The following is a 13,801-nucleotide window of genomic DNA, read 5'->3' on the forward strand; positions in this document are numbered from 1 at the left end:
GGGCTTTCGTAGCCCCCGGCGGCGATTCACATGGACCCGTCCGGCGAGCCGCTCTTCCCGCCGCCACGTCGCCACCCGTCCCCGATTTGGCAAGTCGCCGCGGGCCAAGCGTTTGCGCGGCATAGCACGGGGAACCGAGGCAACCAGCTCGCACGACACGCGGGGGCCCCTCTCGTCTTCCCCCTCCCGCCCGTCCCAACAAGGGCAAGGCCGCCCCGCCTGTCCGGCCGGACCAAGGACGACGTACGAGAGGCTCGCCGCCGTCGCCGGTGATACTGATACACGCGTGCGTGATGGACGGGGCCGCGGTGGAGGAGCTGATACGGCGGCTGCTGGAGGGGAAGAAGCACGGCAAGGCGGCGGGGAAGACGAAGGTCCAGCTGACGGAGGCCGAGATCCGGCACCTCTGCGCCGCCGCCAAGGAGACCTTCCTCTCCCAGCCCAACCTCCTGGAGCTCGAGGCCCCCATCAACGTCTGCGGCGACATCCACGGGCAGTTCTCGGACCTCCTCCGGCTGTTCGAGTACGGCGGGCTCCCGCCGGCGGCGAACTACCTGTTCCTCGGCGACTACGTGGACCGGGGCAAGCAGAGCATCGAGACCATCTGCCTGCTGCTGGCGTACAAGGTCCGGTACCCGGACAACTTCTTCCTCCTCCGTGGCAACCACGAGTGCGCCTCCATCAACCGCATCTACGGCTTCTACGACGAGTGCAAGCGCCGCTTCAGCGTCCGCCTATGGAAGCTCTTCACCGACTGCTTCAACTGCCTCCCCGTCGCCGCCGTCATCGACGACAAGATCCTCTGCATGCACGGCGGGCTGTCGCCGGACCTCGACAGCCTCGCCCGGATCAGGGAGATCCAGCGCCCCGTCGACGTCCCCGACCAGGGCCTCCTCTGCGACCTCCTCTGGTCCGACCCCGACCGCGACAACTCGGGGTGGGGTGACAACGACCGCGGCGTCTCCTTCACCTTCGGCGCCGACAAGGTCGCCGAGTTCCTCAACAAGCACGACCTCGACCTCATCTGCCGCGCGCACCAGGTAATTCTTCCTCTAGCGGATGAGGCCATGGCTATGATTTCAAGATCGGTTTTGCCAAAAGCCAAATGTCCATTGCTTGCAACGATCGACAGGTCGTGGAGGACGGGTACGAGTTCTTCGCCGACCGGCAGCTCGTCACCATCTTCTCGGCGCCCAACTACTGCGGCGAGTTCAACAACGCCGGCGCGCTCATGAACGTCGACGCCAGCCTGCTCTGCTCCTTCCAGATCCTCAAGCCGTACAGGGGCAAGGCGCAAACGGAGTGACGACGACGGCCGGGACACACACGGGAGATGTTCATTAGAGGCTTTGTTCAGAATTGCAAGGAGATGTGCCTGTGCAGGACTGCAGGTGTTTCCTTTCGCAGTTTTGCTGCCGAGAGCTGTCGGCTCAGTCCGCGGTTTCTTCTGAATCTTTTGCTTGTACCTGATTCAATACGTGTATATATAAAAGATGGGATATAGTTTCTGAACTGCTTTCACCTTATGATCGTATTCATGCGAGGAGCGAAATGCCATCTAAAAGTTCAGTTCAGAAGCAGCTATATATGCAAAAGACAGAAACATGTCTTCTAAAGAGCATAGGACAGACCAGAAAGCAAGATTTTCCATCTTTTAGCAAATCAATGAATGCAACAGTGAGTCTGCAAAGGCATCAGTTTAAACAGGATTTCTCTAAAAATATGAAAATTCAGTTTGCTCTTTCCACTTTGGCAGAAATTTCTCTTAAAAGTTGCATCTGTCAACTTGAACTTCTCAGCATTTCAGACAGATGACTTTTGGCGACTGCTCTCGTCGAGAATTTGCACATATAGTCCAGATGGGAGAACTGTTAATGATTGTCTAAGTACACCAACCACTAATTCACAGCCATTTTCAGAACCATAAAATCTGAATTTCGGAGCGTATCATTTGAGATCTTCCAAGATATCACCATTTTCTGAAACTTTTCGCAGCTGTTAGGTGTACTATTGCTCATAAAGAACAAGCATTTGGGTACCTTCTTCAAATTATTTTCAAGAATAAATCTCTCAGTACTTCAAACTTGAGCACCTGCAGGATCTGAGGATGATGGATATCGATTAGCAGCCTTAAGATGCCTGCAGATAAAATTTTCACAGGAAAAATAATGCGAAAGGTGCTTCCAATCAAGCATTCCTAAGCAGAATCATTCCTTTTCCAAAAAAAAAAGTGAGCTCCAACCTGGCAGCTAATTTTCGTGTAAGTTCATCTGTGTGATGAGATCGATAGGAGGGTAACAAGAAATTAAGTGCTGATGGCTACCTATTGGACGGTTCTAATCATGGGCCTTAAGATGTTTACAAGATGAAGTGATGTCATGTCGTGCGATTTATCTGAATATTCAGCAGTGCCCGTGATACTGCCATTTCAACAAGGACGTTGATGTTCACAAAAAAGAGCCCTTTTCCGCATCAGAACGAATGCGCCCCATATTAACAAAATATCAGCTTATTTCGTGATTTCAATTCAAAAATTTGGAATCTGATTGCTCATTAGACATGTATCGCATACGGCAAAAAAATTGCTGTCTTTTCAGAAAAAAAATAGTCATTTACCACTCTATATGGCTATTCCTTCCCCCAAGGAAAGTAGTGGCAGCATATAATTCAAAAGCGGAATACAAATCTCAGGAAGAAGATTCTCTCATGCTGTTTAAACAAACATCATGTGCGGTGTACACATGCGTAGTATTAAAAAAAAATCAACCTTTGCGAAAAAAGGTCAACCCATTACTCTTGCATATCTTCCTGTTCCGGATATACACCTGCCCATGCCTACCAAAACCTTGATCCAACTTGGATGACAACTTTATCCAGTAATGCAAACGAAACGCAAGATAACAAAACTGAGCTCTATTATAAACAGTACAAGTTGACATCATGAATTTGTTTAAAATTGTCGCCCGTGCAGTCTAGAGATTTGCAACTTTTGGCGTGACAGTCTGAAAGATATCGTTGCATTTCACACTGAAGAGCATGCAAGATCACAATGCTGATGCCGCCCTCGCCACCCACGCCTTGGGCATCCACTTGTCTCGATCAATTCTTAAAAACTAAAAATGTCTCCCATAATTAATATCTTTCCTTTGGTATATATTCTCTCATCGAAACATATTTTTAGCACTTGATGATGCCTAGTGATGAGGCATGAAACACAGAGAGCCATATCAGTTTCCTTTTTTCATATTGCCATCCATGCCATGCAGGTGATAGAAAAATCGAATAAAGTACGTAATATTGACAATTGTGTACAAAGAAGAAGACGAAGAAGATTTTCAGGATCGCCGACAGCTCCTGATGTGAAGGCCCATCCAAAATATAAATTCTAGTGTTCAATTAAATGATCCGGTACAATAAGCTCTCTGAAGGATCACACGTGTCTCCTGATATGAAAGATCCTACACGAACATGAACACTTGGAAAATAAGAACACAAATACTACGGTAATGAATGCTGCTCAAGTCAGATCGCTGAAAAATTAAGCACTTTCTAGACACCAGGAGCTGTCAGCTTAATGATTGGTGAACCATTTCTTGTTTTCTCTAATTATGATTGGTGAACCGTCCGTTGTGCCTCTGCCCTGAAAAGAATGAAATGGTATGTGCTATTGTGCTGTGCTCTAAGAAAGAGGAAAACTAAAATAAAATAAAATGCCTGTGACCCTACAGCCTACAGCATGGAGCATTAGCATGTTGCTACGCTACTCTGCTACCTGCTCCTGCTCCCTGCTGCGTTTGTTCACACCACGCAAGAGAAGACACATAATGTTGGAGAGATGCCTCTTGTCAAACGAAGAAAAGGCAGGCGTTGGCGTCGTGTCCTGGACATGCTTGAGCAACGAATAATCCTGCAGGCGTTTTCTATGGAGACCATTTGCATTGATTAGGAGTTTAGGAGACCACAGGTTGTCATTGTTACCGGACGTGGATGCCTGAGAATCACTGATTAGGAGGAGAAGAAGAAAAGAAAACACAATGTTCAGATCAGAGAGGTCGTGGTAGCCCGTAGCCGGCCAGTACCGGTGTTTTTAAAAAGCCCTAGGCCTTAGAGTTGCGGCGGGACAACGCCAAGTGCTCGATCGTGGGGATTGGGACACAGGTTGTTGATGGCCGGTTTGGGAGCAAGCAATGGCTAGTGCAGAGGTACAGAACAGGAATGGTAAGCTCACCGAAAGCATCCCTTTCCAAAAAAAAAATTTTGATTTTCTTTTTCGAGAGGAACAGTAGCATGCATTGTACCTTGGTAGGCCATAACTCGCTCCAAGGCATACGGATTAAGGCCGTGAGGAGGGATCAGATTTGCATTCAGTGGGCAGTTCCTTTACAGAGCACAGTAGTACAGTGGCCCATGATCCTGGTAGGGCCTCGTCCGTCCCTGCTGGAGTGATGATCCCTGAACTCTCACATTCCATTGTTCATGCAGTACAGATGCTCATTAGGTTAAAAGAGCAAGATCCACTCTCTCTCCAAAAAGAAAGAAAGAGAGAGAGAAAGCAAGATCCACAAATGAAAATAAGTGGAGCCTGGAGAGGAGCCGCACCAGCCAACACCCAACAGCCATATATGCCTTTCGGCGTAAACCCTAATCAACCAACGACAAAACGGCACCGAACATCCATTTTCACCAGCTAGCCGATAAAAAAAGATGAACAGCCGAGTTTTTACCGGCTCCCACAATGACACGAATCTGAAAAAAGGCTTTGGAAAAATGCCGGCTTTACTCTGAAGCTCGATCGATGAGTTGTCACCTCACATGCCGATGCAGATAAACTAAACGATCTCCGAGACAAGAACCAGTCGTAAACAACTGACGGCCGGATAATTACCCCCTGTAAATCGGCAATTAACAACTGATGATCCCATCATATCCATGCGTAGGTTCTGTGCACGGGCGCAGAAGAGGACCAGTGCTCGAGAAGCGGAGGAGGATTCCGTCGCCGTCATCAGCATGCTCTGCCTGGGCGATGGAGCCATGCACGAGTACAGCGAGGACAGCACAGGCGTTGCGCCGATCTCACTGTCTCGCGGCAATAAAGTATGCCGCGAACCTGACTTGGGCGGCGGCGAAACCCTCGTCGGTTCATCGCACCCGGCCCCGCCTCTAATCCATGGCTGGCAATCGGACTGACGTGCGAGATCCATGGAACATGTCTGCTCCCTGTCAACGAAAGGCATGCATGGTGATGTATGTGGCAGACGGTATCTGGTACAATCCTACTCGATTTTATAATCAGTGATGAGGTAAAAAGGCACCACGAACTACCTCAGTCCCAAATTACTATTCATTTTAGTTTTTCTAGATGCTATACACTTAGATGTATTTTATGTCTAGATATATAGCAAAATATATATACCTAGAAAAGTCAAAACGAATAGTATTTTGGGACGGAGGATTACCTGTCTACCTCTTAGTTTTGAGGTAGAATGGTGACACATTTTAGTCTGTATTGTCTAAATGTTTCTAAAATAAGAAAAAGGAAATAGTATTATTGAGTTAAGAGAACATTAAGGGAAATGGAGAAGAAAATGGTAACAAATCGTGAAAAGAAGACATAAGACTGAGTAATTTTTATGTCTAAAACTTTTTTATTTAATATTTTTAAAAATAACATGAATTAGAATTAAAAAACATAAAAGGTTGAGCCTTTTTATCTAACAACTCATTTCCACCGGAAGGAAATAGAAGAAGCGTTCTAAATAAAGCTAAGTAGATGGAAAGACAAGCACCTATCCATAGGTGAAGATTAGTTCTCATTAATTAATTCCCTCCTTGGAATTCTAGCTGTATTTGCTTTACCAATCTTTGAGGTGCCTAAAGTCATACTTAAAAAGCTAGATTATTACATGTTATTTTTTTCTTTTTTGGCAAAGTGATGATCACAAAATGAAATATAGATTTGCTAGATGGAAGATACCGTGCTTACCTTAGGATCAAGGAGGCATAGGCAAAAAGAATTTAGTTGGGTGAAACAAAAATCTCATTGGCAAATGGTTGTTTAATTAATAGCTTAGAAATAATTATGTACTCAAGTGCAAAAAGAATTGGGAGACTCACGATCATGGTCTACCTTTATGAAGGCTATAAAGGATTTCTTGAGTCTCGAACCTGGTTTGGCCATACATCTTTTAAACAACAATAACATGTTCCTTATAATATTATATTCTTAGGAATAAGAATGCATACCTGATGTTTTTAGTTCTATTCTTTTAGAATGTTCCTTTCATACATCTTTGGTGGGCGAAAAATTAGGTATTTGGCATGATCTGATTGCTAAATAGATAATGTGCAACTTAATGAGCAGCAAACTTTTCAATGGGATCTATGCAAAATTGGACGATTTTCAATCCAATCTATTTATAGAGCTCTCCTAAATGATCCCATGAGCCAAAATAATAGCTACATTTATAAAGTAAAAGATCCTTTTAAACTTTAAAATATTCCTATGCTACTTATGTAAATGGATTAGATAGAAGGCAATGGAAAGGTAGTCGTAAATGTTGTTTTTTTAATATGCATGAATCCTTTTCTTTGACCGTCGAGCTGTAAATTCATTTGGTGAATGGTACACATTGCTTATGGCCTCAATCCTCCAGCAAGTGTCTCAAATAATTTGAAGCTTGATTAAGGAGGGTAGACAAAAACCTAAAGTACCAAATTTTGGCTAGAGCTAGGGCTTTTTGTTGGGCAAATTGCCTTAGTGAAAATGTTATGGTCTTTGATAAAGCATCAATTAGTTCTTCAATATATACTATTTTCTAGAGTGCTCACTAGATCCCCTTTTGATCATAGCTGGAAAATGAGGATGTGTTGATGCTCCTTATTAACACACTTTTAATACCATTTAAGTGGTGTTTTCATACATATTCTTATACTAACCCGCCACTTGACACCTGAAATAACCCTGTTTTCGCATATGCATTGTACTTTGGAGGACATTCTATTTTTGCAGGAAATTGAACCTAAAAGCATATTTTTCGATAAATCCCTGAACAAGCAATGAACCTGTCAAAAACGAAGGCCAGCGGGCTCAGAAAAAGCCCAGGCCGATCAGCCAGGGTCTTCTGGCCCCCTTCGACATTCATTTTTAGCAAACACTCCTCCAAGATTACTTAAGGGCTAAGATTGTGAAGATATGGCAGGTATCACTTCGCGATCAAAGAGGAATCGAAGAAGATCAAGCGGAGATTTGGAAAGTTATCAAAGATCAATCTCATCCTGAAGCTATCGACGTGCCAGGCCCACATGCATAAAAAATAAGCTTCCAGAACATCAGAGGAGACTTGCGACGAAGTTGGGCACAAGGGGATAAAAGGAAGGGCTAGGCCGATCGGCCTGAGGCTTTCCTTGCTCCCCTCGCCTTCCAATTTTTGTCACGCACTCTCCAGACTATAAATACCTCGAAAATTTACCAAGCCCCAAGATCCATCCACCAGAAGTCGACGAATAGAGGGACACACACTAGAGGGAGCTAAGGGCCGCTGCAAGTTTTCAAGGTTGTCTAGGAGATGGCTTAGGCTAGACCCTAGCCGCCATGGTCGTCCCTACGCGGTGAAGCTATGGTGGAGTTCTGGAGCCGAGCCTTGTGATCATCAAGGCTTATGTACACACGATGGTGATATCAATCTAATTTTATGCTTGCTTTGATATATTATGATGCATGCTTATTCTCATATGTTTAACTAGCATATGTTCTTAGTAGGAATAGATGTAATCATGGTAATTAGTCTTTATCTTGCGGATACATCTTAGTAGTGCGTAGGAAGTCAGTGTGATTACCTTTGCATGGTGATAGCATGTGGGAGGGAAAAGGCCGAACGATTGTGTAATGTTGAGTAGGATCGATGATGAGTATTGCAAGAGTCGTTTGAGGTAAAGCTTTAGGAAACCGGAGGCGTTAACACGCACCTCGCAATGGTGATCACAAGAAAGTAGCCCGCTTGCGAGCCACCTTTTCTGAGAGATGACTCTTTATCAAGGTGCTACATAGATTGGTTACCACTTTGGCTGGAACTACAACAAGAAGACAATAGGCTCATGCTACCTTTGGTTGTGTTACCTCATATATATGGATGTGATCTGTTTACCCTGTCTATAATACTTATCTCATGATTGGGTTTACCTTTATATGCGATTCGTGCTTCTTGATAGGATTAGATCTGTTTAGCTAGATAGAGAACCCTAGTCAGTTCACTGCCGATCCACGGATTGATAAACCTTGGATAGAATACTCTAAGGGAAAAGCTACGATGATCCATACGCTTACGGTTCACAAATTGGCATGCTAACTGCCGTCAACAGGATGACCGCCACATACTAAAATAAAGTGCCAATTTTTTTGAATCAACACTTCAACAGTGATGTAAATCTTCGTGAAGCATGTGTGGAGGTTCACTAATCCATTTTATGCTTGAAAAACTCCTTTATTCCTTTTATTCTTTTAGTTTGTTGTATCCGTGCTGTGTCGGTCTAGTACTTCTTGTTTGTAAAGAGAATATGCCCCCGTGCAGTTGGCATTTTGATTATTCCTTCATGTAAACAAAAATTAAAGATTGGGGTGTTACAATGATAGATTAAACCCCATTCTATTTAATTGTGTGCACTCATCCAGGGCCACATGCCCCCCTCCTCCTATTGCCATTTATGAACATACCATTTACCCTCTCTTTCTCCACACCATCTTTCTTACCTTTCCTCGTTTCCAATGTCTCATCAATCATCATCACCAAAGGACAACATTTGGATAGTTATCAACCCTAACTTACCAATTGTTTTCCCCCTCACTTTCACTAACCTTCACTGTTATTGTAAAACCATCATTGTGAACAAGCATGTCGAGCTATTCCACATTAATTTTGGTGTAACGGGTTAATAAATTTAAATTTGTGTTTGGAGATATATCATGGAGCTTCAATGGCATTGATGAGGCACAATTGGCAAATTATATCTAGTGCCATTTTATTTTCCTCCCTCGTCAATTTTGGTCTTCATTCTTAGGTGGGGTGTTGAGCTTGCTTGATACATCCATTCCCCTTCGATGCACATTGCTGCGCCCCCCACCCCCCTCCTACCATGAACCATGGATGTCCAACTCTACCCACAAGTATATTTTTACATTGGGAATATCGTTTCTACCTTAAGAGTAACAAAGCTCATGGCTCCTTAACAAGTAAAAAGAAGAGGAGAGAGAGAGAGGGAGAGGGGGAGAGAGAGAGAGAGAGAGAGAGAGAGAGAGAGAGAGAGAGAGAGAGAGAGAGAGAGAGAGAGAGAGAGAGAGAGAGTTTGTGGCTCTCGCTCCCTAGTCCTGGCGAGTCCAAACAAAAAGGAAGTTCACAACACAAGGACGCAAAAACAAAACGCGACCGGCAGCTGAGCTGAGCAAGCAGCACAGAGCGGAGCCAGCTCGCCTCGCCTCCCCTCCCCTCCTCAGTCGCCTCCACTTCTATATCACTTCCCTCTGCCCCCGCCCCGTGCGCCATCGCGCACATCCACGCGCGCGCGCGCCCACACGTGCGGCTCCCCGGATTCGCGCCGCCGCGGCAGAGCCAGCCAGGCAAAGCCAGGCCAGCAGCTTCGGATCGAGGAAGAGGAAGGGCAAGAGGAAGACGAGGAGGAGGAGGCGAGGAGTCAACCCAGCTTGCCAGCCATGGACGGATCGGCCGCGGAGCTGGAGGCGGCGGAGCGGGTGGTGATGCGGTGGGACTCGGCCTCGGCGGGCGCCGGCGCCGACGAGCCGATGCTGTTCGACGGCGCCGGGGACCGGGCCGAGGCGGACCGCTTCCTCCGCGCCGTCGACGACCTGCGCCGCCTCGCGCCGCCGTCGCCCGCGGCCGTCGGGAGCCCGCGCCGCCTCTCGTCGTCCTCGGTCTCCTCCGCCGCCGCCGGGAGCGGCGCCGTGCAAGTCGCCATGGCGCGGCTCGAGGACGAGTTCCGCCACGTGCTCTCGTCCCGCGCACTCGACCTCGAGATCGAGGCGCTCGCCGACCTCAGCTCGCTCTCCATCAACAGCGACCGCTCCAACTCGGCATCCTCCGCCGACCTCCCCGCCGCCGACGAGGACGACTCCGTCTCCGCCTCCATCGGCCGCCGCAGCAGCGCCTACCGCTCGCTACGGAGCATCCGCGAGATCGACCTCCTGCCCGACGACGCCGTCGCCGACCTCCGCGCCATCGCGTCCCGAATGGCCGCCGCTGGCTACGGCCGCGAGTGCGCGCAGGTCTACGCCTCCGTCCGCAAGCCCGCCGTCGACGCCTCCCTGCGCCGGCTCGGCGTCGAGCGCCTCAGCATCGGCGACGTCCAGCGCCTCGAGTGGGACGCGCTCGAGGCCAAGATCCGACGCTGGATCCGCGCCGCCCGCGCCGCCGTCCGCGGCGTCTTCGCCAGCGAGCGACGCCTCTGCTTCCACATCTTCCACGACCTCCCCATCTCCAGCAGCACCATCTCCGCCGCCGCCGCGCCCGCCACTCACGACACCCCCTTCGCCGAGGCCGTCAAGGGCGCCGCGCTGCAGCTGTTCGGCTTCGCCGAGGCCATCAGCATCGGCCGCCGCTCCCCTGAGAAGCTCTTCAAGATCATAGACCTCCACGACGCGCTCTCGGACCTCCTCCCTGACGTCTCCGATATTTTCGCCGCCTCCAAGGCAGCGGAGTCGATATACGTGCAGGCCGTTGAGATCCGGTCGCGTCTCGCCGACGCCGTGAGAGGGATACTCTCGGAGTTCGAGAACGCCGTGCTCCGCGATCCGCCCAAGACCGCAGTGCCCGGCGGCACCATCCACCCGCTCACCCGGTATGTGATGAACTATAGCAGCCTCATTTGCGACTACAAGGTCACGCTCTCCGAGCTGATCGTGTCACGTCCATCGGCTAGTGCGCGTCTTGCTGCTGAGGGCAATGAGCTCGTGCCGTCCTTGGCGGACCTTGAGCTTCCTGAGCTTGAGAACCAGTTGCCGCTTGCCTCCCACATTGTCTGGATCATTGTTGTTCTTGAACACAACCTGGAGGGCAAGGCGGCACTCTACAAGGATCTGGCTCTTTCACATTTGTTCATGATGAACAATGTACACTACATTGTGCACAAGGTGAAAGATTCGCCAGACCTCTGGGGCATGATTGGTGATGACTACTTGAAACGTCTCACCGGCAAGTTCACAATGGCAGCCACAAACTACCAGCGGACCTCGTGGTTGAAGATCTTGAATTGTTTGCGTGATGAGGGGCTCCATGTAAGTGGTGGATTTTCGTCAGGAATATCCAAATCGGCGCTGAGGGAGCGGTTCAAGTCCTTCAATGCTGCGTTTGAGGACGCGCATAGGGTGCAGTCTGGGTGGTGTGTGCCAGACAACCAGCTAAGGGAAGAGCTAAGGATCTCAATTGCAGAGAAGCTGCTGCCAGCATACCGGTCGTTCCTTGGCAGGTTTCGACATCATATAGAGAATGGGAAGCATCCAGAACTTTACATCAAGTACTCTGTTGAGGACCTTGAGATAGCAGTGGGTGATTTCTTTGAAGGTGTTCCTCCTTCCCCGCATAATAGGAGGAGATCACATGGATGAAGAACTTGTACCTCAGGCATTCAACTGGACTGCTGTTGCTATTTATTCTTTTATTCTTCACACGGAAGCTGGTGCTGGCATTTGGGGCTCTGTTTAACTGTTCTGATACTATATTGCTGATCTTCAACCAGAGATGGCAAAATATGAATACATTTTGGGATCTTGTTGAAGCTGTCAATCGCCCCAGTGGTTCCTGCTCTGTAAGAGAACTTGTTCATTTGTTACACTATTATTATATAAATTTTGCAAAGTAGCATGTCCATATAGGAAATTCTTTCAGTAATGTTTGATAGTTGGAACTCATGGCATTTCTGCCCCTGTTTTGCATCAGCCTTTGTTGCCCTTTTCATTGTTAACAATTATCCAAAGGGTCTATGCTTTGTGGATTAGATGTAAAAAGATTTACATGACTCTCATGTACCACATGATTTTGTAATATGATAATATCATGGTGTTACAAATTTGAAAGAAAATTTCGAGTCTTCGCTATAACACAGTTCTTTTCAGGTGTCAAAACCAATGAGAAGCTAAACTGCTAAGTAGCATTGTTGATACCTCCACAATAATTGCACTTTGTTTCTATTTTCTCATACTAGCAATAAATTATAAAATGGATGCAATTCTATCACTTCCTTTTGTCCCTCTTTTTCTCATGTGATGGATCATGGATGTCAAACCTGTGCTCATTTCAGAGAGAGAGAAAATAGATGGAACTGGAGAAATGGAAAAGGTGAGAATAACTCTATCATGTCATGCTTGTCATGGTTCTTGTTCTAAACAAATAGGCACTTGTTCCAAAATAATAAATAAATAAAACTGCATTTAAAATGTGTATAAGTATGTGAATAGTGCTAACACCCCCATCTTTATTTTGGTTATATTTACCCTCCTTTTCTCCTGACAAATGCACAATATTGACGTATCAATGTGTGTAACTGAAAATAATATGCCTGCAGTGGTGCTGTATGTGTTCTGGCATCAGATGATCCAGCATTGCCTATGATGTAATGACATACATACCTTTAAATCAAACGTGAAGTGTCATGTGCTACATATGTAAACTTGGAACTTTAAATTTGGTGCACTAGCAGCTGATTGCTTCTTTCTAGCTATAATGTTTTTGATTTAATTCTTTTGATAGGAATACTCTAATGTAAGCTGAAAAAATTGTTATAATATATTTTGAAGTGAATTGACCATCGTAACTATAGGCTACAGGTGTGCTTTGGCATCTTCTCTATGCATATTGAATTTTTGCAAGTATAATACTGGCAAATTGAGACAATGCTATAATCTCAGTTCCTAACTAGCCAGCCCTTCCAGTTGCAGCTGCTTCTATCCAGTCCTGTAGTGTGACAATTGCTTAGTATCTGCAGTACTTCTTCTCTCCTTACCCATTTGCCTTGCAAATGACTAAATGACAGGTTTGTCTTTGCTAATTAAATATTCCTTCTTGGAGAGGGCAGACCATTTGGCCTTTTTGTTATTTTTCAGAAAACGAAAAGAATGTTGGGAGTACATATTTTTCGAAAAAGAAAAGAATTTGATATTCCTTGTTCTTACAATCAGTATGGTACCCACTTCTCCACAGGGACAGCAGTTTGATCTGACATCAGGCGCATATCATGAGTACATTTTTTTTTTAATCTTTCCTCTTTTTGTAAATAAATTCTGCACATAGACATTATATGGCACTGAATAGGCAATAATTTTTATGTGATAACATGTTAGCATTGCAATAGTTGGTATCAATCCAACTTTTTTTTTCCGCATGTCTTCCACAAAATAGAGCTATGCATATGCTGAGATTGAAATGCACGAGCTGTACTGTCTCAGGCCAAGCAAAATTTCAGTTATATGAGTTCCTGTTATTGAGCTATCCTGATGATGCTCAGGCCTCCTTTTAGTAAGCTGGTACGGTGGCATATATGCAGACTGCTCTGAATCTCTGCCTCTCTGATACTCTCCAGCTGGTGAGCCGTTCGTGCATACTGTATCTGTTTATTCTTCCTTTCTTCTCGTTTACGTGGACTGTGCATAATTACAATGGTTCATTTGAATAAGCTCAATCAAGCTTAACCACCGAATGATTCGCCGATAATGGGGGATATTCTCCGAAAATAACACTGGTGTTAATCAGGGAAGAACGTGACGCTCACCATTCCAGAGCTATTAATCATGCGGCGCCCG

General features: G+C 46.4%; 2 protein-coding genes across 3 annotated transcripts; both read left to right on the forward strand.

The window, feature by feature from the left end:
* Positions 1-168: 168 nt before the first annotated feature.
* Positions 169-1,597, forward strand: LOC101775041 (serine/threonine-protein phosphatase PP1). The gene is made up of 2 exons (XM_004973554.3): positions 169-1,040; positions 1,133-1,597. Exons 1-2 carry the CDS (start codon positions 294-296, stop codon positions 1,304-1,306), a joined length of 921 nt encoding a protein of 306 aa, XP_004973611.1. The 5' UTR covers positions 169-293; the 3' UTR covers positions 1,307-1,597.
* A 7,823-nt stretch (positions 1,598-9,420) lies between these two features.
* Positions 9,421-12,821, forward strand: LOC101775446 (exocyst complex component EXO70B1). Of its 2 annotated transcripts, XM_022827865.1 has the most exons (3): positions 9,421-11,811; positions 12,304-12,341; positions 12,568-12,821. In XM_022827865.1, the coding sequence occupies exon 1, from the start codon at positions 9,704-9,706 to the stop codon at positions 11,609-11,611; it is 1,908 nt and encodes a 635-aa protein (XP_022683600.1). In that variant the 5' UTR covers positions 9,421-9,703; the 3' UTR covers positions 11,612-11,811; positions 12,304-12,341; positions 12,568-12,821. The 2 variants fall into 2 exon arrangements, with proteins under 2 accessions (XP_022683600.1, XP_004973612.1); XM_004973555.3 differs by having other exon boundaries at positions 12,304-12,821.
* The last annotated feature ends 980 nt before the right edge of the window (positions 12,822-13,801 follow it).

Source organism: Setaria italica, chromosome VI (assembly GCF_000263155.2).
Source record: "Setaria italica strain Yugu1 chromosome VI, Setaria_italica_v2.0, whole genome shotgun sequence".
Lineage (NCBI taxonomy): Eukaryota > Viridiplantae > Streptophyta > Magnoliopsida > Poales > Poaceae > Setaria > Setaria italica.